We start from the raw sequence: 25,455 nt of genomic DNA, 5'->3' as shown, positions 1-25,455 counted from the left end.
ATCAGCCACTGACCGCCCCCATCATTCAGTCATCCGGCCCCGCCCCCCACTCTGTCTATCACCCACTGGCCCCGCCTCCACCCCATCACGATCATTCCCGCCTGACTCCACCTCCCCTGTCAATCAGCCACTAACCGCGTCCCATCATGTAGTCACCTGGCCCCGCCCCACATGTTATGTAAATCGCCCCCATTGACCCCGCCCCTCGTTTGGCAGCCAGCCTCCGCCTGGGGTGGCCGCGCAGGCGCGGTGCGCGCGTGGTGGGGAAGATGGCGCCGCGCGGGGAGGCGGGAGTGGACACGGACATGGCGGGGTTCACAGGTAACGGCAGCGGGCGGAGATGGGGAGACAATACAGTCCGGGCCAGGGGGGGTGCCGGAGGGAGGGGTGGGGCTGGGGTGGGGCTGGGGCAGGGAGCGTGGCTGACCGACTGACCGTCTCCGTCTCCCCCCCCAGTGATCCCCGCGCTGCTCTCGGGGAGCGGCGGCGCCGCCCGGCAGCTGCTGGTGAAGCCGCACCGGGCCCGAGAGGTGGCGGCCCGCCGGCCACAGGAGAGAACCCTGTTCGTGCTCAACCTGCCGCCCTACTGCACACAGGTACCGGGGGGGGAGGGGAGAGGGTAAGGAGGGGGAGGGGGGGGGGAGAGGGTAAGGAGGGGAGGGGGGGGAGAGGGTAAGGAAAGGAGGGGGGGAGAGGGTAAGGAAAGGAGGGAGGGGTGGGGGGGGGAGATGGGTGGGGGAGGGAGGGGTGGAGGGGAGAGGAGGGAGGGGGAGTGAGGGAGGGAGAGAGAGGGTAAGGGAGGGAGTGAGGGAGGGAGGAGGGAGAGAGAGGGTAAGGGAGAGTAAGGGAGGGTGGGAGAGGGGGGGGGAGGGGAGGGGGGGATGGAGAGGATGAGGAGGGAGGGGAGAGGAGGAGGGAGGGGAGAGGGGGAGGAGGGGAGTGTGAGGGTAAGGGAGGAGGGAGAGAGGGTAAGGGAGGGTGGGAGAGGGGGGTAGGAGGGAGGGGGAGAGGGAGAGGGTTAGGGAGGGAGAGGGTAACGGGAATGGGGAGAGAGTAGAGAGTGGGGGTTGGGTTGGGTAGGAGGGAGGAAGGCCCAGTGGGAGAGAAGGGGGAGAGTGGGGACGTGTCAGGATGGGTGAGGGGGGAGGGGTAAGTGGGACAGGAGGAAGTGGGGGGGAGAGGGACTGAGGTGAGGAATGGTGGGAGGGGGATTGGGGATGTAACTGATGATGGAGAGAAGAGGACGGCGGGGGGGGGGGGGGGGGGGGGGAATCCCCAGGTGAACATGTGAATTCGAAACCCCAAGTGCGTGAAGGAGAGATATAGGAGGTCCTTCCTTCCCGCTGCTGTGAGACTGCACAACCAGCACTGCTCCCAGCAGACCAGTCAACAATAACAGCTAAGAACACACGGAAACTGATGACAATTTATGTATCTTTTATTTATAATGAATGATCTCTTGCTATCCACTTTACTGCTGTAACTGTAAATTTCCCTGGTGGGACGAATAAAGGAATATATTATTGTTAAAGGCCACTCCGCTCCTTAGGTTTACTCAGTCATTTAATAAGATTGATCCAACTGTATCTCCAATACTGTCTCCCCAGAAACCTTTCAGTTTCTCACTTAACAAGAATCTGCTGGCATTTTCAGAGAAAAGATTCAGTTTGCAGCACTCTGTGGGGATGGGAATTATAAAAACTCACAACTCTCTGACAGACCACGATCCCGCACATTAACACTATCCTACACACTAGGGACAATTTACACATACACCAAGCCGATTAACCAACAAACCTGCACGCCTTTGGAGTGTGGGAGGAAACAAAATCTCGGAGAAAACCCACGGGGAGAATATATTAACTCCGTACAGACAGCACCCATAATCAGGATCGAACCCGGGTCTACGGCACTGCAAACGCTGTAAGGCAGCAACTACCGCTGCGTCACTGTGCTGCAACCTTTACCCAAAGGATAATCCATACTCTTATTAATCTTACAAACATCTCTAAACACTGATGCACATAGGGGTATATTTGAAGGTCAACCTCGCTCTATAGCTCAGGTCTTGGCAACATCCTAGCAAGTCTTTGCGCTTTCCAGCTTAATGATATCCTTCCTATTGAAGGGTGGGCAAAACTGAACACAATCACAACATCTTGTACAACCGTGACAAGACATCCCGACTTTATACTCAATACCCTGACTGAAGATGGCAAATGTGCGGAACGCCTGCATGATCACCCTGTCTACCTGACCTCTTTGTATAATAGACAATAGGTGCCGGAGTAGGCCATTCGGCCCTTTGAGCCAGCATCGCCATTCACCGTGATCATGGCTGATCATCCACAATCAGTACCCCGTTCCTGCCTTCTCCCCATATCTCTTGACTCTGCTATCCGTAAGAGTTCTATCTAACTCTCTCTTGAAAGCATCCAGTGAATTGGCCTCCACTGCCTTCTGAGGTAGAGAGTTCCACAGCTTCACAACTGAGTGGAAAAAGTGAATAACTGTGTTGGAAGGAACTGCAGATGCTGGTTTAATCCAAAGATAGACACAAAAAGCTGGAGTAACTCAGCGGGACTGGCAGCATCTCTGGAGAGAAGGGATGGGTGACGTTTTGGGTCGAGGCTGAAGAAGGGTCTCAACCCAAAACGTCGCCCATTCCTTCTCTCCAGAAATGCTGCCTGTCCTGCTGAGTTACTCCAGCTTTTTGTCTCTACCTATAACTCAAGCACACAAGTCCATGTAATATACTGGTGAATCTATTCCAACTTAATAACATGCTTCCGATAGCAGAATGACCAGAGCTGCACAAGGTACTCCCAAGTGTGGTGTGTGCTCCATTCAGAAGGATGTTAGGTGGATAAAAGGGGTTAGCAACTGTGAAAACAGGTCCTGTGGCATACTTTAAATGTTGGTTTTGTTATACTGAAAACGGTCTAAGGAGGTGTTGCTTTGTGTGTTACGCTAGGAGAGTGTGCACAGACTTTTTTCACAGTGTGGCACCGTCACCTCTGTGGAACTGCAGGAGAAGCCAGGCCCAGGAGCCAAATCCGAGGCAAAGAAGTCAAAGTTCTCCAGGAAACCTGTGGAGGTAATCAGTGCGCGGTGCGACTGGCATTAGACGTCAGCCGTCCTTGGGACATGTTTTAGATTTAAAGATACAGCGCAGAAACAGGCCCTTCGGCCCACCGGGTCCGCGCCGCCCAGCGATCCCCGCACACTAAGATTATCCTACACCCCACTAGGAACAATTTTCACATTTGCCCAGCCACTTAACCTACATACCTACACGTCACCTGTACGTCTTTGGAGTGTGGGAGGAAACCGAAGATCTCGGAGAAAACCCACGCAGGTCACGGGGAGAACGTACAAACTCCGTACAGACGGCGTCCATAGTCAGGATCGAACCTGAGTCTCCGACGCTACGTTCGCTGTAAGGCAGCAACTCTACCGCTGCGCCATCGTGCCGCACATGTTTTGAGAAGTTGAGTGAAAGACTGCCTGAGTTGCGAAGAAAATGGCTGCAGATCAAAGATCTGTGAATGAGTTTCACGACTTGCTCTGACTGAGAGAGTCCGTATAAAAATCTTGAGTTGAGTGTGGGTTGGTGTGGTTGGGTAACTGGACTGGTTTCAGCTATTAGCAAACATCCTGCAAAACATCCCTGCCATTTTATTCTGTGTACCAGCTAATAAAGGCATGTTGCGCCTTCATCTTATCGACCTGTGCTGCTGCATTCAAGAATAATGAAGAGGGACCAGGTCCAAGGATTATCACGTAATAAGATAATGTCTACTCTTGATTACCTTCTTTCCCTGTATTAATGAATCCTGTCAGGCAGTCGTACAGCGTGGAAACAGGCCCTTCAATCCAACTTGCCCGCCCCGACCAACATGCCCCATCTACACTAGTCCCACCTGTTTGGCACATACCCTAAACCTGTCCTATCCATGTACAAATGTTTTTTTTAAACATTGTGACGTTACCTGTCTCTACCTCCTCTGTCGCACAATGTTTTCCCGTACTTACCTACCATTGAGGTTGACCTTTCTGTCATGGGCCTCCTCCAGTGCCATAGTGAGGCCCACCGGAAATTGGAGGAACAGCAGGGCAGCTTGCAGCCCAGTGGTATGAACATTGACTTCTCCAACTTTAGATAGTTCCTCTGTCCCCCTCTTCCCCGCCCCCTTCCCGGTTCTCCCACTGTCTTCCTGTCTCCACCTACATCATTCCTTTGCCCCGCCCCCCTGACATCAGTCTGAAGAAGGGTCTCGACCCGAAACGTCGCCCATTCCTTCTCTCCTGAGAAGCTGCCTGGCCTGCTGAGTTACTCCAGCATTTTGTGAATAAATACCTTCGATTTGTACCAGCATCTGCAGTTATTTTCTCACACTACCATTGAGGTTTGACGTACCTGGATTATCATTGCTGTCCTCCTTAAACAAGGGTCCCATAGTTCTGCTCCTCCAGGTATCTGGCATCTCAGTGAAGTACATTGCCCTCCATAATGTTTGGGTCAAAAACCCATCATTTATTTATTTGCTTCTGTACTCCACAATTTGAGATTTGTAATAGAAAATTACAAATTTTCTATTACAAAATAGAAAATGGTTAAAGTGCACATTGTCAGATTTTAATAAAGGGCATTTTTATACATTTTGGTTTCACCATGTAGAAATTACAGCTGTGTTTATACATAGTCCACTTTGTTGGGGTTAATTGCGAGAAGCTACGTCAAGTTCCAATGAAGGTATTTATTCACAAAATGCTGGAGTAACTCAGCAGGTCAGGCAGCATCTCAGGAGAGAAGGAAGGGGTGACGTTTCGGGTCAAGACCCTTCTTCGGACCCAGCGATCTCGACCCGAAACGTCGCCCATTCCTTCTCTCCTGAGATGCTGCCTGACCTGCTGAGTTACTCCAGCATTTTGTGAATAAATACCTTCGATCTGTACTAGCATCTGCAGTTATTTTCTTATACTCAAGTTCCAATGGGGTCGGTAGTAACACAGTGCTCTCTGGTTGATCAGATGTTGTACTAATCTTGGCACAGTTGGTTAAGGTGATGGGATTCTCGCAATTAACCCCAACAAAGTGGACTATGTATAAACACAGCTGTAACTTCTACATGGTGAACCCAAAATGTGTAAAAATGCTCTTTATTAAAATCTGACTGTGCACTGCATGGATTCAGGCTGGGCCTTTACATCTGTGGCCCAGTGCTGGAGCTGCCCTGTTCCCGGTAGCACTGCTTGCCGCTGTGTGACTAACCTCTGCCTCCCCACAGGGTTACCGCGTGGCCTACGTCGTCTTCAAGAGCCCGGCCGGCATGAAGTCTGCCCTGAAGCCCCAAACCCCCTGGGTGCTGTCTCCCAGCGAGCACCCGGTCACCACAGGCCTTCACAGTGAGTGCCCCGTCCAGTTGCTAATGGTGATTTAGTTCAGTTTAGAGATACAGCTTGGAGGCAGGACCTTCGGCCCACTGTGTTCGGGCCGACCAGCGATCTCTGCATTTTAACACTATCCTACGCACACTAAGGACAATTCTTTTGCATTTGCCAAGCCAATTTACCTACATACCCCGCACGCCTTTGGAGTGTGGGAGGAAACCGAAGATCTCGGAGCAAACCCACGCAGGTCACGGGGAGAACGTACAAACTCCGTACAGACAGCGCCCGTGGTCGGGATGGAACCCGGGTCTCTGGCGCTGCATTCGCTGTAAGACAGCAACTCTACCGCTGCGCCACCATGCCCGGTGATGGTGGAGTTGGGGTGGGGGTCAGAGATGAGCAGCGCGGGTGGGCTCGGGATGTGAGCTTGGGTTTGCCAGTGGGGCATGACCGGGGGGGGGGGGGCACTGATGGTGGACGCGCGTGCTGTCGTGGCTGCCTGGTGGCTGCCTGGTTGGGAGGGTAGCCGCAGTGGGGAGGTTACTGTAGGTCACAGGAAGGGGGGGGGGTCAGTGTGGCCCGAGCACAGTGGGAACCCAGGCTGGCCGGTGCTGCTCCCTGCTCCAACCCTCCCTCCTTTTCCCAGAGTGGATCCAGGAATATCGCCACAGCATCACGGACACCGAGGCTCTGCAGAAAGAAGTGGACGACTTCATGAAGAAACACGACCAGCACGTGGCAGCGGTAAGGGCGGCCGTTGTGGGCACCTGTCTCAGTGGCGGCTGGCAGAAGCTGGGGCTGGGGTGGGGGGCGGTTTTGGCCCCTCTGTGGCAGGGTCAGTGGGGGTCCTGTCTCAGTGGCGGCTGACACAGGCTGGGTCTGGGGTGGGGGGCGGTTTTGGCCCTTCTCTCTGTGGCAGGGTGCTGGGGGCAGGGTTTTGGGGGGGAGGGGTCATTGGGGTCAGTTTCGGCCCCTCTGTCACTGGTGGGGGCAGGGTTTGAATGGGAGGGTGGTCAGTCAGTTTGGGTCCCTGTCTGTGGCAGTGGGTGGTGGGGGCGCTGTCAATGTGGGTCCCGTTGTGTCTGACAGCTGGCGGAGGGAGGTTTGGGTGGGATGGGGGGTTAGTATGGGCTCCAGTCTGTAGCGAGTGAGGGTTTGGAGGGGGTTAGTGTGGACCCCTGTCTTTCAGTGGTGGGGACAGGATTTGGGGGGGGGGGGAAGGTTGGTGTGAGCCCCTATCACTATGGGGGACAGGGTTTTGGGGGTGGATGTGGGCCCCTGCCTCAGTGGCAGGGAGGTGGGGGGCAGCGTTTGGGAGGGGGGGTCGGTTGGCTGATCTCAGCCGTGCGGCGGATAGGTTCCAGGTTCAGTGTGCCTGAGACCTGGTCTTGTAAGAAAATAACTGCAGATGTTGGTACAAATCGAGGGTATTCACAAAATGCTGGAGTAACTCAGCGGGTCAGGCAACATCTCAGGAGAGAAGGAATGGGTGACGTTTCGGGTCGAGACCCTTCTTCAGACTCTGGTTCTCGACCCGAAACGTCGCCCATTCCTTCTCTCCTGAGATGCTGCCTGACCTGCTGAGTTACTCCAGCGTTTTGTGAATAAATACCCTGAGATCTGGTCTTGGTGGTGATGGGGTTTATTGGGGGTGGGGAGGGTGGCAGCAAGGGGCTGCCGTGCCGCCCCACATAGTCAGGCCTCTCTCTGCCCCACATCCATGTCCCACTGTGGTCCTGAGACACACGCTGGCGTGGGTGCTCCACTCAGTTCCCCGCTGAGGGTGGGAGGGGGTTGAAGGCGGCTCCTGTCTGACTGGAGGAGCTCAGAGAATTGCAAGAGTTGTGGACGTCAGCCATTCCATCACACAGACCAGACTCCGCACCGTCAACTCCACCTACACTTCACAAAGGCAGCCACCGCCATCAAAGACCTTCCCACCCAGTCACCCCACCTCCTCCACGCTCCTGTCCGGCAGAAGATAACAGAAGCTTAAAAGCGCGCACCACCAGACACTGGGACAGCTTCTTCCCCTCTGATATCAGGCTTCTGAACTGTCCTTCCATTATCTAGGGTAGACAATAGACAATAGGTGCAGGAGGAGGCCATTTAGCCCTTCGAGCCAGCACCACCATTCAATGTGATCATGGCTGATCATTCTCAATCAGTACCCCGTTCCTGCCTTCTCCCCATACCCCCTGACTCCGCTATCCTTAAGAGCTCTATCTAGCTCTCCCTTGAATGCATTCAGAAAGTTGGCCTCCACTGCCTTCTGAGGCAGAGAGTTCCACAGTACTGTCTGATTCACCTCTACCCCATTGCGGGCATTGGACTTTGTCTCTGGAACTGGTGCGCTACAAGGCTGAGAACTGTATTCTTCGCTCTGTATCTTCCCCTTTGCGCCACCTGTTATACTTTGCCTTGATTGTATTTAGACTTTAGAGATATAGAACGGAAACAGGCCCTTCAGCCCACCCAATCCGTACCTCATACCCCAACACTATCCCACACACCAGGGACAATTGGCAATTTTACCAAACCTGCAAACCCGCGCGTCTTTGGAGTGTGGGAGGAAACCCACGCAGGTCACGGGGAGAACGTGCAAACTCTGTCCAGACAGCACCCGTAGTCGGGGTTGAACCCGGGTCTCTGGCGCTGTGAGGCAGCGACTTTACCGCTGTGCCACCGTGCTGCTTGTGTAATGTCCTGCACTGTCTGCTCAGTGTGGAGAGAGTGATACAATGGCGCTCTCTGTACCCGTGACGGTGACGGGCTGGGGACGGAGGGGGCGGGGTGGGGACGGGGGTGAGTGCGGGGTGGTCTGGGTACGGAGGGAGTGGGGACGGGGGGTGAGTGGGGTTGTCTGGGTACGGAGGGGGTGGGGACGGGGGGTGAGTGGGGTGGTCTGGGTACGGAGGGGGTGGGGACGGGGGGTGAGTGGGGTGGTCTGGGTACGGAGGGGGTGGGGACGGGGTTGAGTGCAGGGTGGTCTGGGTACGGAGGGGGTGGGGACGGGGGGTGAGTGCAGGGTGGTCTGGGTACGGAGGGGGCGGGGTGAGGACGGGGGTGAGTGCGGGGTGGTCTGGGTACGGAGGGGGTGGGGACGGGGACGGGGTGGTCTGGGTACGGAGGGGGTGGGGACGGGGTGGTCTGGGTACGGAGGGGGCAGGCTGGGGACGGGGGTGAGTGTGGGGTGGTCTGGGTACGGAGGGGGTGGGGACGGGGTGGTCTGGGTACGGAGGGGGCGGGGTGAGGACGGGGGTAAGTGCGGGGTGTGACCGCTCCGTCTGCCCCCCAGATGGAGGCGCGGGCGGGAGCGGAGGACGGGGTCCCGGACGAGGAGGGCTGGGTGAAGGTGACGAGGAAGGGCCGGCGGCCGGGCATCCCGCGCACCGAGGCCCGTAACCTGCAGGCGACGCAGCGGCAGAAACGCCAGCGGCAGCAGCAGGAGCTGCTCAACTTCTACAGCTGGCAGCAGCAGGACGCCAAGCGTGAACGTGAGTCATCCGCGGGGTGGAGGGGGCGGAGGAGAGGGGTAATGGGGAAGAGGGGGGGAGGTATCGAGGGGGAGAAGGGTATTGGGGGGGAGGGAGGGGTATCGGGGGGGGCGTGATGGTGTGGAGTGGGAAGGGTATGGGGACAAGTGGCCTCGGAAGGGAGGGGGCAGTCGTCCCATGGAAGGATGGGAATGGGGCGGAGGTCCCGGGGAGAGGGGGGGTGGCAGTGGACTAGGGGGAGGGGGAAGGTGCACTCGTTTGCAAGGTCAGCGTTGGCCTGCGGAGGCCCCTGCAGTGGGAGGGGTGAGATGCTTCCTTCCCCAGGACTGAGGCCTGGTTACAGATCACCGGAGGGCAGCTCTATCCTCCCTCCCTCCCCCCACGGGCTGGGTGCTGCCACAGGCGACTGCTTGAGTTCCATCGTTACCAGGTTCGGTATAGGTCCGGTAGCCCCCCCCCCCGCCTTACCACAGGATGCTGGCGTCTCTTGTTCCAACCCCTCCCCTCAGATACCACGATACTCTGGGTTCCACCACTGCTCCAAGATGCTGCAACCCCCTGGGTCCCCTTCTCCCCTCCCCGTATCCAGACTGCACAACACACCAGCACTGTAAAGTATCTTGCAGAGGCCAACGACGTGGCACTAAAATCTGCTCGCTATTGGCAAACATTTGTGTGATGACATGAATAAATAAATATCCTGGCGTCTCTACCCCCCCTCACATCCCTGAGATCCCACAATACTCTGGCGTCTCTGGGTTCCCCTTTCACTTCCCTGTGTCCTTGCTCCTTTGCTCCCACCACCTCCCTGAGATGCCACAAACACCTGCCTCTCCCGCCCTCACTATCTCACTCCCCCATGTCCTGGCGTCTCTGTCCCCCCTCCGCCACTTCCCCGAGGTACAACTGACCCTGTTGACGTCTCTCGTTCCCTCCCCTCCTCTGAGATGACACCATGCCCTGGCTCCCATGGGTCCCCCTCTCTCCTTCTCACCTCCCCGTGTCCTGGCATCTCTGCTCCCTCCGCACCCCACCACGTCCCTGAGTTACCATCTCTGGGGTCTGACTTGCCCCCACTGCTGTGAGAATGCTGGTTCAGTTCCCCGCTCCTTCCCCGTGCCCTGGGTGTCTCCGCCCCCTACTCCGCACCACTTGCCTGAGGTACCACTGACCCTGGTGACTCTGGCCCTCCCCCCACAACTCAGGCCTGTCTGTTTTGTTTCCAGATATCGCTCAGCTTCGGAAGAGGTTTGAAGAAGACAAACAGAAGATTGCTCTGATGAGGGCAGAGCGGAAATTCAAGCCTTACTGAGACCCGAGGGGGGGGGGGAGTGGGTGTCGGGGTGGGTTTGTGGAGGGATGGGTTTGCAGGGGGGGGGAGGCTGGGGTGGGTTTGTGGAGGGATGGGTTTGCAGGGGGGGGGGGGGGTGGGTGGGTGAGGCTGGGGTGGGTTTGTGGAGGGATGGGTTTGCAGGGGGGGGGGGAGTGGGTGTCGGGGTGGGTTTGTGGAGGGATGGGTTTGCAGGGGGGGGGGGTGGGTTTGTGGAGGGATGGGTTTGCAGGGGGGGGGGGCTGGGATGGAGAACTCCCACTGGTTCAGTGGTTGCAGACTCAGTTTATATTCACACTATTTAGTGGATTTAGAATATTTCATTTTCATTCTTGGAAATATGTTTCAGACTCTTGAGAAGTATGTAAATAAACAGACAACCTCTTGAATGCTGTGTTCTTTGCTGATCAGAGGCAAGGAAAACATAGAGAGGTGGAGGCAGGCTGCTGATGCTGGAATCTGGAGCAGAAGTCAGGCTGCTGGGGAACTCTGCATCTGTGGAGGCAAAGGGGTGTCAAAGTTTCGAGTGGAGATAGACACAAAATGCTGGTGTAGCTCAGCGGGACAGGCAGCATCTCTGGAGAGAAGGAATAGGTGACGTTTCGGGTCAAGACACTTCATACTTCTATCCAGCCTGTCCCGTTGAGTTACTCCAGCATTTGGTGTTTGTCTTCGGTGGTAAACCAACATCAGCAGTTCCTTCCTACACATTTCAGGTGGGGACCCTGCACGACGACTGAGTGTGGAGGAGAGATGGCCGGGGTGGGATGGGAAGTGGGAGGGGTGAGGCAGGGGCCCAGTCAGGTGCGAAGGGCAGGGGAGAGTTTGGAGACGGGTTTGTTGGGTGGTCGGTGGAAACTGAACGATATGGGGAAATGAGTGTAGAAAGGAACTGCAGGTGCTGGTGTATGCCCAAGGTAGACACAAAGTGCTGGAGTAACTCAGCGGCTCCGGCAGCATCGCTGACGAAAAAGGATGGGTGACGTTTTGAGTCGGGACGCTTCTTCAGATATGAAGAAAGGGGCAACAGGTGGAGGGAGGGGAGGTAGAGATAGAGGCTGGAGGTGACGTGGAACCAGATCGGGGAGGGGTGCTGGTCAGGTGGATCTAGCTGGCGAGGGTGGGGGGGATTAGCCTGAGGGGAGGCAGGTGGACGTCCGGATGATGGGTGAATGGAACCAATTGGGGTAGGGGGGGAGTGGAGCAGGTGAACGAGGGGAGGGGGTGTTTATTTGGAGCAGGAGTGGGGGAGGACCACTGGGGGGAGGGGAGTTAGCTAACATTGGAGAATCCAATGTCCATACCATTGGGTCGTCCACATCCCCCTGACTCGATTCCACCCGTTGTGTACCCCTCGCTCCCACCCCTCCCTCCCTCACCTGCACACTCTCTTCCCCTGCACACTTATGCAGTCTCAACCCAAAACGTCAACCATCCCTCTGCTTCCGCAGATGCGGGCTGACCTGCTGAGTTCCCCCAGCAGTTTGTTTTCCTTTGATTGAGAGATGAAGGCAACACAGAGCCGCTCTCTGCCCTCCCCCCCCCCCCCCCCCCGGTTCAGCTCTCTGGGACTGGGGTTGAATGATCTCAGAAAGGAAGGCGTGACCACACAGCTTCACTCAGGGATCTGGTCCTGCAACAGATCAGGAAACCTGGGTGCATTCTGGTTTGTGAATCTCAGGGGCCTGGGGTTAGTTGTCCTAGGGGTGGGGTAAAAGGGAGAGGTGGGGTAAAAGGAGAGGTGAGAGTGGGATAAAGGGAGAGTTGGGGTGGGGTAAAGTGAGGGGGGTGGGGTAAAGGTGGGGGTGGGCTAAAAGGAGAGGTGGGGTGGGATAAAGGGAGAGGTGGGGTGGGGTAAAGGGAGAGGTGGGGGTGGAATAAAGGGAGGGGTGGGGGTGGGGGTGGGGTAAAAGGAGAGGGACGGGTGGGGTAAAGGGAGAGGTGGGGGTGGGGTAAAGGGAGAGGTGGGGGTGGGATAAAGGGAGGGGTGGGGGTGGGGTAAAAGGAGAGGTGGGGGTGGGATAAAGGGAGGGGTGGGGGTGGGGTAAAAGGAGAGGGACGGGTGGGGTAAAGGGAGAGGTGGGGTAAAGGGAGAGGTAGGGGTGGGATAAAGGGAGAGGTGGGGGTGGGGTAAAAGGAGAGGGACGGGTGGGGTAAAGGGAGAGGTGGGGGTGGGGTAAAGGGAGAGGTGGGGTAAAGGGAGAGGAGGGGTGGGGGTGGGGTAAAGGGAGAGGAGGGGTGGGGGTGGGGTAAAGGGAGAGGAGGGTGCCCTTCCTGGCCTCAACCCCCAGGATGCCCTCAGTGTTCTGTGGGCTTCTGGTGCTGTCTGTGAGTCCAACCACGTCCACCGTACTACTGGGATCAGTCTGAAGAAGGGTCTCGACCTGAGACGTCACCCATTCATTCTCTTCAGAGATGCTGCCTGACCCGCTGGGTTACTACAGCATTTAGTGTCATACTACTGAGAAGGCTCACAATGGCCTCTCCTTCCTCAGGAGACGGAGGACATTCAGCACGTCCCCAATGACTTACGATTCCTACAGATGCGCCATAGAAAGCTTCATATTTGGATGTAACAACTACCCAATAATAGTAACTGCTCTACCCATGACCACAAGAGAGTGGTGGACACAGGCCGATCCATCGTGCAAACCAGCCTCCTTCCCTACTGGCTCCATCTATGCTTCACACTGCGTCGGGAAAGCAGCAAATGTAACGATAACCACTTACACCACCCTGGCCATCCCCTGTTCTCACTGCACCTGTTGGGCAGAAGGTACAAAAGCTTCAGCTTCTTTGCTTTCATCAGACTTTTGAATAAACCCCTCCTGCTGGAGATGAATTTCCAATCTTCTAATATACCTCATGGATACAAGGAACTGCAGGTGCTGGGTGACAAAATAAAGACACAAAGTGCTGGAGTCAGCAGGTCAGGCAACACCTCTGGATAACATGGATAGGTGATGTTTTGGGTCGAGACCCTTCAGACTGACCTGTTGCATTTTTTAATCCGCACTTTCTCTGTAGTTGTAACACTACATTCATTTTCTCTTTTGTACAACCTTGTGTACTCGTATGGAATGATCTATCTGGGAAGTGTACCAGTTTTTCCACTGTAGCTGGGCACATGCGTCAATAAGCCGCACCCAGCTACAAAATATCCCCTCGCCCGGTGTGTCTGCTGTGCTTGCAGTTTCACATTAGTCCAACAGAGGTCCTCAGTCGTCAATGACCCAATGACAAAGGGAGTGTAAGAAAATCACTGCGGATGCTGGTACAAATCGAAGGTGTTTATTTCACAAAATGCTGGAGTAACTCAGCAGGTCAGGCAGCATCTCAGGAGAGAAGGAATGGGAATGATAAGAAAGAAGGAATGATAAAGGGAAATGATGGCAGCTGCAGATTGGGACTTTCATTTGTGAAGATTGGATGTCTGCTCCGATATAATCATTTAAACTTGACAAGAGCTGAGAATTTACAACCCTTTCCAGATGTGACCTGCTGGTAGAAGCAAGTGTCATAATCTCGAACGTGTTGTTGGTGTATTTCAAGAACATTGTTTAGACTTTAGTCGGCGAGGCCACGCCGACCAGCGATTACCCCATACACTAGACAATAGACAATAGGTGCAGGAGTAGGCCATTCGGCCCTTCGAGCCAGCACCGCCATTCAATGTGATCATGGCTGATCATTCTCAATCAGTACCCCGTTCCTGCCTTCTCCCCATACCCCCTGACTCCGCTATCCTTAAGAGCTCTATCTAACTCTCTTGAATGCATTCACAGAATTGGCCTCCACTGCCTTCTGAGGCAGAGAATCCCACAGATTTACAACTGAAAAAGTTTTTCCTCGTCTCCTTTCTAAATGGCCTACCCCTGATTCTTAAACTGTGGCACGAGCACTATCTTACATACTGAGGACAATTTGACCCACTCAAAGGGCGAATGACACTGAAATAGTTTAAGAAGCACTGCTGTAACACACACGACTGGAAAAGAAAGAGAAGAATGCTTAGTGACAAAAACTCCCGATGCTTGTATTCACTGGAGTTTAGAAGGATGAGAGGGGATCTTATAGAAACATATAAAATTATAAAAGGACTGGACAAGCTAGATGCAGGAAAAATGTTCCCAATGTTGGGGGAGTCCAGAACCAGGGGACACAGTCAGAATAAAGGGGAGGCCATTTAAAACTGAGGTGAGAAAAAACTTTTTCACCCAGAGAGTTGAGAATTTGTGGAATTCTCTGCCACAGAGGGCAGTGGAAGCCAAATCACTGGATGGATTTAAGAGAGAGTTAGATAGAGCTCTAGGGGCTAGTGGAATCAAGGGATATGGGGAGAAGGCAGGCACGGGTTATTGATTGGGGACGATCTCTGTCCCTCTCTTCCCTTCCCCCTTCCCAGTTCTCCCTCTATCTTCCTGTCTCCACCTATATTCTTCCTTTGTCCCGCCCCCCTGACATCAGTCTGAAGAAGAGTATCGACCCGAAACGTCACCCATCCCCTCTCTCCAGAGATGCTGCCTGACCTGCTGAGTTACTCCAGCATTTTGTGAAATAAATACCTTCGATTTGTACCAGCATCTGCAGTTATTTTCTTACACACAATGAATGGCGCTGCGTACAGGCTAGAAGGACCGAATGGCCTCGTCCTGCACCTATTTTCTATGTTTCTACGCCGCCTGACGCGCTGACTTTCTCTAGGGCTTTCTCTAGCAGCTCCTAGACTGTGGAACAGCATCTCTCTCCCCATCAGAACTGCCCCCTCCATCGACTCCTTTAAGTCCAGGCTCAAAACCTATTTCTACTCCCTAGCGTTTGAGGCCCTCTGAGGGGGCGCTGTGAACTGTTTATGTATGTGCTGTTATGTTTGTGTGCCATTGTATGTTCGTTCATATGATGTACAGCACTTTGGTCAACGTGGGTTGTTTTTAAATGCGCTGTACAAATAACATTGACTTGACTAGGGCTTATTGCCAAGAACAAAGGTAATTGTGAATGACATTCTTTCATGTTTGATGGATTTAAGAGAGTTAGATAGAGCTCTAGGGGCGAGGTGGGATCAAGGGATATGGGGAGAAGGCAGGCACGGGTTATTGATTGGGGACGTTCAGCCATAATCACGATCATGGTGGTGCTGGCTCGAAGTGCCGAATGGCTTCGTCCTGCACCTATTTTCTATGTTTCTACGCTGCCTGACGCGCTGACTTTCTCCATGGGTTATTGCCAAGACAAAGGTAATTGCGAATGACATTCTTTCATATATGATGGATTTAAGAGAGTTAGATAGAGCTCTAGGGGCTAGGTGGAATCAAGGGATGTGGGGAGAAGGCAGGCACGGGTTACTGATTGGGACGATCACAATGAATGGCGAAGAGGGTCTCGACCCGAAACGTCACCCATTCCTTCTCTCCTAAGATACTGCCTGAGTTACTCCAGCATTTTGTGAAATAAACACCTTCGATTTGTACCAGCATCTGCAGTTATTTTCTTATACAATGAATGGCGGTGCTGGCTCGAAGGGCCTCGCCCTGCACTTATTTTCTATGCTGACTTTCTCTAAGGCTATTGCCAAAGACGAAAGTAATTGTGAATGACATTCTTTTATGTTTGCGGCAGTGGGATACCGGGCAGATCGCTGCACTGCGGCATCCCACAAAGTAGGCAGGTCACCACTAGGGCGACCTTTACCCGCTCAAAAATTCCTCTCGCACTATGCGGCGAGGACCCGGGCGTCACCCCGGACCGTTATTTTCCTTACTCATTAGTTTAAGGCATAAGGACACAAGCGTCGCAGCGGCAAAGAGACCTCTGGCAGTCCCGCTATGGATCAGGGTGAGACCCATCACCAGCTCTCTCAGAGTGTCACAATCTATGCGGGGTAAGCATTTGTTTCCCACCGCGTTCGATAACCTTTCCCCACAAAACATCTGATATGATAAAGTTGAAAATGAAAATACATTCATTCCAGGGGTATTATGGGAGCAGCTGGGCAGCCGAGCGGCGAGACCGGAGGGGATTGTGGGATTTGTAGTTTCATGCTGGGCCTCTCAATTGATCAAGGCTTTGCATTTAGTGAATCTCCAATAAATGAGGCCATTCGACTCCGAGATCCTAGCACTTATTCGCTGAGTTATATGCTAATATCGTCCACCTGTCTTATCTCCATATATCTTCATATTCAGCAACATAATAAAATGAAGAAGGGTTTGAAGAAGGGTCTCGACCCGAAACGTCGCCCATTCCTTCTCTCCTGAGATGTTGCCTGACCTGCTGAGTTACTCCAGCATTTCGTGAATAAATACCTCCGATTTGTACCAGCATCTGCAGTTATTTTCTTATAATAAAATGACATGTATTATTATCATTTCACAAAATGCTGGAGTAACTCAGCAGGTCAGGCAGCATCTCTGGAGGGAAGGAATGGGTGACATGACGAGACCCTTTCAAATAATTATTTTGGGTCGAGGCCCTTTTTCAAATAATTATTATCATTATTTGCATTACTTGCTGTTTGAATTTTGTGCATGTTTAGTTTAGACATATGAGCTGGCAGAGCAGCTGGTCACAGTGTTAGACACCCGGGTTCGTGTCTGTCCTCAGGTGTTGTCTGTGTGGAGTTTGCATGTTCTCTCTGTGACCGCGTGGGTATCATCCTGGTGCTCAGGTTTCCTCCCACATCACAAAGATGTGCAGGTTTGTTGCCCTTAAGGTGAAGGTGAAAAAGTGGGATAACATAGAACGGGTGTGCATGGGCGATCAATGGTCAGTGTGGGTTTGATGTCCTGCCTATGTTTAGTTCAGTGAGACGGCATGAATTGTTTTGATCCAGAGGAATTCCCTGTGTAAGAAGACAATGGAGGCTCACTCATGAAGTTGATATATTTTTGGAATATTGTGGGGAATTGAGGTCTGGAGAGTGTCGTCCAAATGAAAAGATCTTATTTGAAGGGCTGACCTACTTTTGTTTCATGCCCTTGAACATCGTGGGCGACTTGGAGAAGTGCACGACAGCGCCACCCACCGGTTAAAAAACCGCATAGCAGTGCCAGCAGCCGGGCGGAGGAGTGCCACCAGCCGGGCGTAAGAGTGCACGGCAGCGATCCCGCCCGTCGGAGGAGTGCACTGCAGCGATCTCGCCGGTCGGAGGAGTGCACTGCAGCGCCACCAGCCGGGCGGAGGAGTGCACTGCAGCGACCCCGCCGGGCGGAGGAGTGCAAGGCAGCGGCACCAGCCGGGCGGAGGAGTGCACGACGGCAGCGCCACCAGCCGGGCGGAGGAGTGCACTGCAGCGACCCAGCCGGGCGGAGGAGTGCGCGGCAGCGCCACCAGCCGGGCGGAGGAGTGCACGGCAGCGCCACCAGCCGGGCGGAGGAGTGCACGGCAGCGCCTCCCGGCCGACATGCGGCGCCGCTGTACGCCGTGCGCAGGCGCGGCGGAAGTGTCATGGCGGCGGACGGGAGTACAGAGCGGCTTCTCGAGGTCGAAGATGAGATCGAGGACGACGATAATGTGAGGAGCCGGGAGGGTGGAGGAGGAGGGTGGAGCGGGGTCTGGTCCCGGAGAGGGAAGGAGGCCGCAGCCCGGAGCTGGATCTAACCCGCTCCCTCATTGACCCCCGCCCGCCACGGGAGCGCTCCCTCCCTCCCTCACCCCACCCACCCCCTTCCTGCCACCACCCTCCCCGTATCGTCTCCCCCAACCCCGTTCCGTGAGCTCAGCACTGAACACCCAGCAGAATGCAGAACTAGGAGCATAATATTATTGGGTCATAGAGTGATACAGCGTGGAAACGGGCCCTTCGGCCCAACTTGCCCACATCGTCCAACATGTCCCAGCTACACCCGTCCCACCTTTGGCCCGTATCCCTCCAAACCTGTCTTACTGTTTCTTAAAAGTTGGGATAGTCCCCAGCCTCAACTTCCTCCTCTGGCAGCTTGTTCCATACACCCACCACCCTTTGTGTGGAAAGGTTACCCCTCGGATTCCTATTAAATCTTTTCCCCTTCACCTTAAGCCTACGGCCTCTAGATCTTGATTCACCTACTCTGGGCAAGAGACTATGCATCTACCCGATCTATTCCTCTCATGATTTTATGCACCTCTATAAGATCTCCCCTCATCCTCCTGCACTCCAAGGAATAGAGTCCCAGTCTACTCAACCTCTCCCTATAGCTCACACCCTCTAGTCCCGGCAACCTTGTTGCACCCTTTCCAGCTTGACAATATATTTCCGATAACATGGTGCCCAGAACTGAACACAATATTCTAAATGCAGTCTCACCAACTGCATTACAACTGCAACATGACCTCTCAACTTCTATATTCAATATGCTGACTTATCTACCTGCGATTCGACCTTCAAGGAACCATGCACCTGTTCACCTATATCCGAGATCCCTCTGCTCTACAACACTCCCCTGAGGCCTAGTGTAGACTTCTCAAAATGCAACACCTCACATTCCTGTATTAATTTCCATCAACCATTCCATGCCCACATGGCCAATTGATCAAGGTCCTGCTGCAATTTTTCACAACCATCTTCACAATCTGCAAAACCACCCACTTTTGTATCATCAGCAAACTTGCTAATCTTGCCGTGTATGTTGTCATCCAAATCATTGATATAGATGACAAACAGTAAGGGGCCCAGCACCAAACCCTGAGGCACACCACCAGTCAAATGCCTTCATTCCGAGAAGCAACCTTCCACCATCACTCTCTGCTGTGAATTTTCTATCCATTCAGCTCTCTCTCCTTGAATCCTATGTGATCTAACCTTCCAGAGCAGCCATGCAGAACTTTGTCAAATGCCTTACTGAAACCATATACACAACATCAACAGCTTTGCGCTCATCGACATTTTTGGTTACATCTTCAATAAACTCAAATCAGAATTTTGAGACACCACCTCCACATACAAAACCATGCTGACTATCCTTAATCAGCCCTTGTCCATCCAAATGCCAGTATATCCTATCCCACAGAATATTCTCTAGTAACTTTCCGACTACAGATGTTACAGTTCCCAGCGTTTTCCCTACAGCCCTTCTTGAATAGAGGCACAACATTTGCCACCCTCCTGTCTTCCGGCACCTCTCCTGTATTTAAAGACGACTCGTAAATTTCAACCAGGGCTCCCGCAATTTCCTCTCTAGTTTCCCACAATGTTCTCTCATCAACCTACCAGAATTTGCCTGAGCACAACCCACTGGTTTTTCATCTTGGCTCTGAGATTTATCACTGTTACAATCTTAGCGCGGCACTGCTGGTAAAGAACTGTAAACCCGTGCCAGTGATAGGACTGGCTGGCGTACAACCACTAGGAACATAAGTGTAAGAAAATAACTGCAGATGCTGGTACAAATCGAAGGTATTTATTCACAAAATGCTGGAGTAACTCAGCTGGTCAGGCAGCATCTCAGGAGAGAAGGAATGGGTGACGTTTCGGGTCGAGACGCTTGTTCAGACTAGGAACATAATCGCCGAAGCCGACCCATTAGTGTCAGAGAAGGGGGGAAGACTGCAGCCCTGAATCGTCCCACGGCAGCCTTCAGGTGTGGCTTGCGCATCGGTCTCTTGAGCCACACTCAATCCAACAAGACTTGAGATTGCAAACCATGCTATCGTCCCCTACCACGGGCCACCACCACATGCGTGTGTGTGTAATAAAGAATTAATTCTGCCAATTTTTTTGTGATTGCAGCTCGACGAGTCCCTGGCAGAGAGACTGTGGGGTTTGACAGAGATGTTCCCGGAGGGAATGCGGAATGCCTCGGGGGTAGCCGCGAGCTGCTCGCTGACGATAGCCAAGAATCTTTACAGGTGTGAAGCAGGCAGTGCAAGGTGGTTCCTGCACATGGCCACGTGAATGGTGGGGATGTCAACCACCCTGGTGCTGATGGAGCCAGTAGCAGAGTGAAGGGTGCAGGAGAGGGTTATGGAGTTGTGTGCAGCACAGAACACAGGCCCTTCGGCCCACCTTGTCCATGCCGACCATAGTCCCATTTGCCTCATTTTGGCGCACAGCCCGCTAAACACTAGTGGGATGTTTCCACTAGTGAGAGAGTGTAGGACCAGAGGGCACAGCCTTTGAATAAAAGGACGTACCTTTAGAAAGGAGGTGAGGAGGAATTTCATTAGCCAGAGGGTGGTGAATCTGTGGAATTCATTGCCACAGGCAATGGTGGAAGCCAAGTCTTTGGTTATTTTTGAAGCTGAGATTAATAGATTCTTGTTTAGTACGGGTGTCAGGGGTTATGGGAGAAGGCAGAGGAATGGGGTTGAGAGGGAAAGATAGATCAGCCATGATTGAATGGCAGAGTAGACATGATGGGGCGAATTCTGCTCCTATGACTTATGAGCATAAACTTATTAAGGTTGTGGCTTCCTTGAGAATGGATGTGTTGCTAGATTCAGACAAATTGTATTCTAAAAGTGGCAACAGATGAAATATAACCCTCCTTGGCTGATAGGGTTTACATTGAGGAAAATGTAAAGTGTTTTGATTAAAGGGAAAAGTGGAGGTCAGTCAGTCTGGGTAAAGTCTGTGGGACACAACAGATCAGCTTTTGGTACAGATTAACCAATAGACAATAGGTGCAGGAGTAGGCCATTCGGCCCTTCGAGCCAGCACCACCATTCAATGTGATTATGGCTGATCATTCTCAATCAGTACCCCGTTCCAGCCTTCCCCCCACACCCCCTGACTCCGCTATCCTTAAGAGCTCTATCTAGCTCTCTCTTGAATGCATTCAGAGAATTGGCCTCCACTGCCTTCTGAGGCAGAGAATTCCACATATTCACAACTCTCTGACTGAAAAGGTTTTTCCTCATCTCAGTTCTAAATGGCCTACCCCTTATTCTGTGGTCCCTGATTCTGGACTCCCCCAACATTGGGAACATGTTTTCTGCCCTCTCATCAAAGAAAGTGGGCATGGATTTGTTTGGGGAAGGTCAAGTGATTAAAATGGTTGCATGTTTTGCAGTGATAACAAGGAGAGTATGTGGGGGAAATTGCCAGATGCTGTGTGGGGACGGGGACGGGGGGGTGGGGGGTGGGCGGGTGGAGACGCTGTTTGCCGGTGGTGTGTGGGGGAGACTGTGTGCCGGACGCTGTGCGGGGTGTAGAGACCGTGTCTGCCGCGCCGTGACTCTGAGCTCGGAACCTGTGTTGCAGCTTCACTCGCTCGGCCCTGTGGGTGGGCACCACGTCCTTCATGATCCTGGTGCTGCCGGTGGTGTTTGAAACGGAGAAGCTACAGCTGGAACAGCAACAGATCCAGCAACAGAGACAGGTCAGTGCTCTGCTCTAGGCTGTGCTCTGACTACAGGGCCTGGGCGGTGAGGGGGGGAAGGGGGATTTGCTGGAGTACAGACATGGTGGGGAGAAGGGAACAGAAGCTGGGCCTACGGTGTGATGCATGGGCTTGGGGAGTAGGGAGTTGGGCCCAGAGGAGAGGCAAGAGCTCGGTGCTGGGTGTCGAGTGGCCAGTGTTTGTCCGCCTGAAGGGTGAGTCTGAGGCAAGTGCCCCTGTCAGAAAGTGCAGCTGTAGCTCTGTGGCCCAACCCGTGTCTTGCAATTGAGAAATGAGTGACTGAGGAAGGGGAACACGTCCTGACTCTGCTGGCACGAGGAACTGCAGGTGCTGGAATTTTCAGCAAAAATCACAAAGTGCTGGAGTAGCTTGGATCATGCAGCATCTATGGAGACATAGAGTCATAGATTGATACAATGTGGAAACAGGCCCTTTGGCCCAAGTTGCCCACACCAGCCAACAATGTCCCATCAACCCTAGTCCCACTTGCCTGAGCTTGGCCCATAACCCTCCAAAACTGTCCTATCCATGCACCTGTCCAACTGTTTCTTAAATGATGGGCTAGTCCCAGCCTCAACTACCCCCTCTGGCAGCTTGTTCCATACACCCACCACCCTCTGTGTGAAAAAGTTAGCCCTCGGATTAGTATTAAATATTTTCCCCTTCACCTTGAACCTATGTCCTCTGGTTCTCGATTCTCCTACTCCGGATAAAAGACTCTGTGCATCTACCTGATCTATTCCTCTCATGATTTTGTGTACCATGGATAGGTGACACTTGAATAAGTGTCCCGACCAGAAACATCCACAACGAAACAAAGCCGTCCACAACCATCTCCAGAGATGCTGCCTGACACACTGAGTTACTCCAGCACTTTGTAGCTTTTACTGAATCTGCTGGTCCGGCATTCTGTTCCAGATGTCACCCTCCTGGGCGTTAAAGACATTTACATCAAAACCACCACGTTCTTTTTCTGAAAAACCAGCTGTCGACCTAACATTTTTAGAGAGCAACCACTTCCCATTAAGTCAGGAAGTTGGACACATTCCCTCTCCGTACACTCCCTGCACTTGCTGGCCTTCACAGTATGATTTTCCTTTGGGAATCCTCTCTTTAACTCGAGTGCCTGTCTCAAAGGAGGGCAGGGTGACCATGTCAAAGATGGCCATGAGTCGTTTAGTTTAGAGATACAGCGTTTAGAGAAACATGCCCTTCAGCCCACCGAGTCCGCACCGACCAGCGATCCTCGCACACCAACACTATCCTACACACACCAGGGACAATTTACATTCGTACCAAGCCAATTAACCTACAAATCTGTAGGTGTGGGAGGAAACCGAAGATCTCGGGGAAAAAAACTCATGCAGGTCACGGGGAGAACGTACAAACTCAATACAGACAGCACCCGTAATCGAACCCGGTCTCTGGCGCTGTGAGGCAGCAACTCTACCGCTGCACCACTGTGCCGCCCTAGTTGGTAACCATCCAAATAGCATTTAGCGCCACTGGCAGACCTGCCTGTCCCTGCTGGTTCCACCCATGGGGCCCAGTGATCAGGTGAGGCATCAGGTGGGTCTCACAGGATGGGCAGGCAGACAGGTTGATTTGTTTCTTCCTTCGCCACAGCCCCTCTCACCACGGACAGCCTTGGAGTAAACTGGGTAGTTATCTCCTGCTTCCCCCCTCAACCCCGGTCTCCCCTTCCAATGACGACCTGGCCCTGACCCCTCTACCCACACAGCCCCAGTTTCTGTTTAGTTTATTGTCATGTGTACCCAGGTACTGTGAAAAGCTTTTGTTGCATGCCAACCAGTCAGCGGAAAGGCAAAACATGATTACAATCGGGCCGTTTACAGTGTACAGATACGTCTGTTGATGCTAAGAGGAACGTGCCATCCCTTTATCACTGGCGTAGGAGGCCAGCAGCTTTCGTGTTGGCTGCAGGAAGTTCAGTGCGGACAGTGAATGAATGAATGACAAGTCACAGTGAAAGTCTTTGCTTGGTACCCAAGGTATGCAAATAGTCTCCACATAAAGGGTGTTCCTTCCCGAAAAGGAATGAAACCTGTGTAGGGAGGGTGGCAGGGATTGGGAATGGTGTTGACTTTTTGGGCACAGGATGTGGGTCGGGTCGGGATGGGCATGGGGCTGTCGTTTTGTGCATGAATGTGATCTGCATCGTTTAATTTCCTGCTCTCTCCTCACTGGGTGTTTCTCGTTCCCAGATTCTGTTGGGTCCAAACACGGGGATGTCGGGTGGAATGCCGGGATTGCTGCCGCCTCCGCTTCCAGGAAAAATATAACGGGCCTGCCCCCCGGAGCGGGAATCGCTGGGGATCTGACAGCGCATGCAGACACGGGACCCGCGGCCTGTCGCCGGGGAGCGTTGCGTTGGTCCCGGCCGTCCAGCTCCGGACCGACCAACCGCACCCAACCTGCAGGAATGAACTGCAGATGCTGGTTTAAACCGAAGATGGACACAAAAAGCTGGAGTAACTCAGCGGGACAGGCAGCATCTCTGGAGAGAAGGAATCGGTGACGTTTTGGATCAAGGCTTTTCTTCAGACTTGTCTGGACCCGAAACGTCACCTATCCCTTTTCTCCAGAGGTGGCGTCTGTCCCGATGAGTTACCCCAGCTTTTTTGTGTCGAGCCGCATCCAACACATTGAGCACATTCTGTCCATCCAACACATAACACATTCTGTCTGCAGGCACTGTCAGCCCTTCGGGGTGGGGGAGGTTTGGGGGACATCCGTACCAAAATCTGCCGGCTAGTTCACGGCAGGGGGAGGAGACAGCTCGGCCAGTGCTCCCGCCCTCTCACCTGTGATCTGCAATCTGATCGTCCATAGCACCTTCATCAGCAGGTGTACAAGTAATTCGTCAGCAGCATTGGGCACCAGTCGTTCATGAATTAAATTGCCGTGTTTACCAAGTTCAGCGGGGGGGTGGGGGGAGGGTCAGCAGAGGGGTGTAAGGTGAAGCGGTACCGGTTCAGAACTCTCTTAGCAGAGAACAGCTCAGATGTTCATAAGTGATAGGAGCAGAATTTGGCCATTCGGGCCATCAAATTACTCCGCCATTCAATCATGGCTGATCTATTTCTCCCTCCTAACCCCATTCTCCTGCCTTCTCCCCACCCGCACTAATCAGCCTGCCTCGATGTGACAAGCAGGGCAAGGCTATTGATATGTGCTGGGCGCAGCAAATTCAGGCACAGGGCACAATTAGTCCATGGCGTAGGTGACTCGTGTACAGTCAGGGTGCCAACTCTGATAAACAAGAGAGAGGTGTAAGAAGGAACTGCCGATGCTGGTTTACACCGAAGATAGACACAAAATGCTGGAGTAACTCAGCGGGACAGGCAGCATCACTGGAGAGAAGGAATGGGTGACGTTTCGAGTCGAGGCCCTTTTTCCTTTTCTCTAGAAACGGAGAGAAGGATCCAACTGCTTCCTGCAGCCTAATGCCGCCCTGACTAATTGCTGGGCAACCAGGGTGACAGGCAGTGGGAATGGAGATGTGTAGGGTGAAAGAGATGGGACAGGTTGTATTTCATTGCTGATACATGACTGGACAATATTTCAGAGGCCAGCCTGAACTGCATGCAGAACTGGCGATAAGTTGATGTGGAACTGATTGATTTGTATTGTGGTAATAAAGCTCTGGTGCTGGATTGTGAAAGAGTGAGCTTTTCTAGTTTAAAGAGGGGAACGTGTGCACACACTCACACACACTCTCACAGGAGTGACTGGTCTGGCACTTAAAGCAGTTGCACCCAGGCTGAGCAACTGCACAGGGCTGAGAGAGGCTAACAGGTCTTGGCCTGCCCTTTCCCACTAGCTCACTAATGCAGTTTGGAAACTAAAAGCTGCGCTGGTCTGGTTGGGCTATTCAATTACTTGCAGAAGGATA

General features: G+C 53.3%; 2 protein-coding genes and 1 non-coding gene across 3 annotated transcripts; 2 read left to right on the top strand and 1 right to left on the bottom strand.

Annotated features, from left to right (window-relative positions):
* Nucleotides 1–221: 221 nt before the first annotated feature.
* On the top strand, nt 222–10,203 carry LOC144611456 (ribosomal RNA-processing protein 7 homolog A-like). The gene is made up of 7 exons (XM_078430566.1): nt 222–321; nt 457–596; nt 2,975–3,097; nt 5,292–5,409; nt 6,041–6,138; nt 8,693–8,891; nt 10,118–10,203. Exons 1-7 carry the CDS (start codon nt 270–272, stop codon nt 10,201–10,203), a joined length of 816 nt encoding a protein of 271 aa, XP_078286692.1. The 5' UTR covers nt 222–269.
* Nucleotides 10,204–15,848: 5,645 nt separating this feature from the next.
* LOC144611636 (U12 minor spliceosomal RNA) lies at nt 15,849–15,999 on the bottom strand. Its single transcript, XR_013549554.1, has one exon. It is a non-coding gene; the product is annotated as a U12 minor spliceosomal RNA (small nuclear RNA).
* A 1,609-nt stretch (nt 16,000–17,608) lies between these two features.
* Nucleotides 17,609–25,239, top strand: tomm22 (translocase of outer mitochondrial membrane 22 homolog (yeast)). Its single transcript, XM_078430350.1, has 4 exons — nt 17,609–17,733; nt 19,928–20,046; nt 21,401–21,518; nt 23,765–25,239. Exons 1-4 carry the CDS (start codon nt 17,668–17,670, stop codon nt 23,840–23,842), a joined length of 381 nt encoding a protein of 126 aa, XP_078286476.1. The 5' UTR covers nt 17,609–17,667; the 3' UTR covers nt 23,843–25,239.
* Nucleotides 25,240–25,455: the final 216 nt, after the last annotated feature.

Source organism: Rhinoraja longicauda, chromosome 40, assembly GCF_053455715.1.
Source record: "Rhinoraja longicauda isolate Sanriku21f chromosome 40, sRhiLon1.1, whole genome shotgun sequence".
NCBI classification, from domain to species: domain Eukaryota; kingdom Metazoa; phylum Chordata; class Chondrichthyes; order Rajiformes; family Arhynchobatidae; genus Rhinoraja; species Rhinoraja longicauda.
This window is presented reverse-complemented; position numbering and strand designations above follow the sequence as displayed.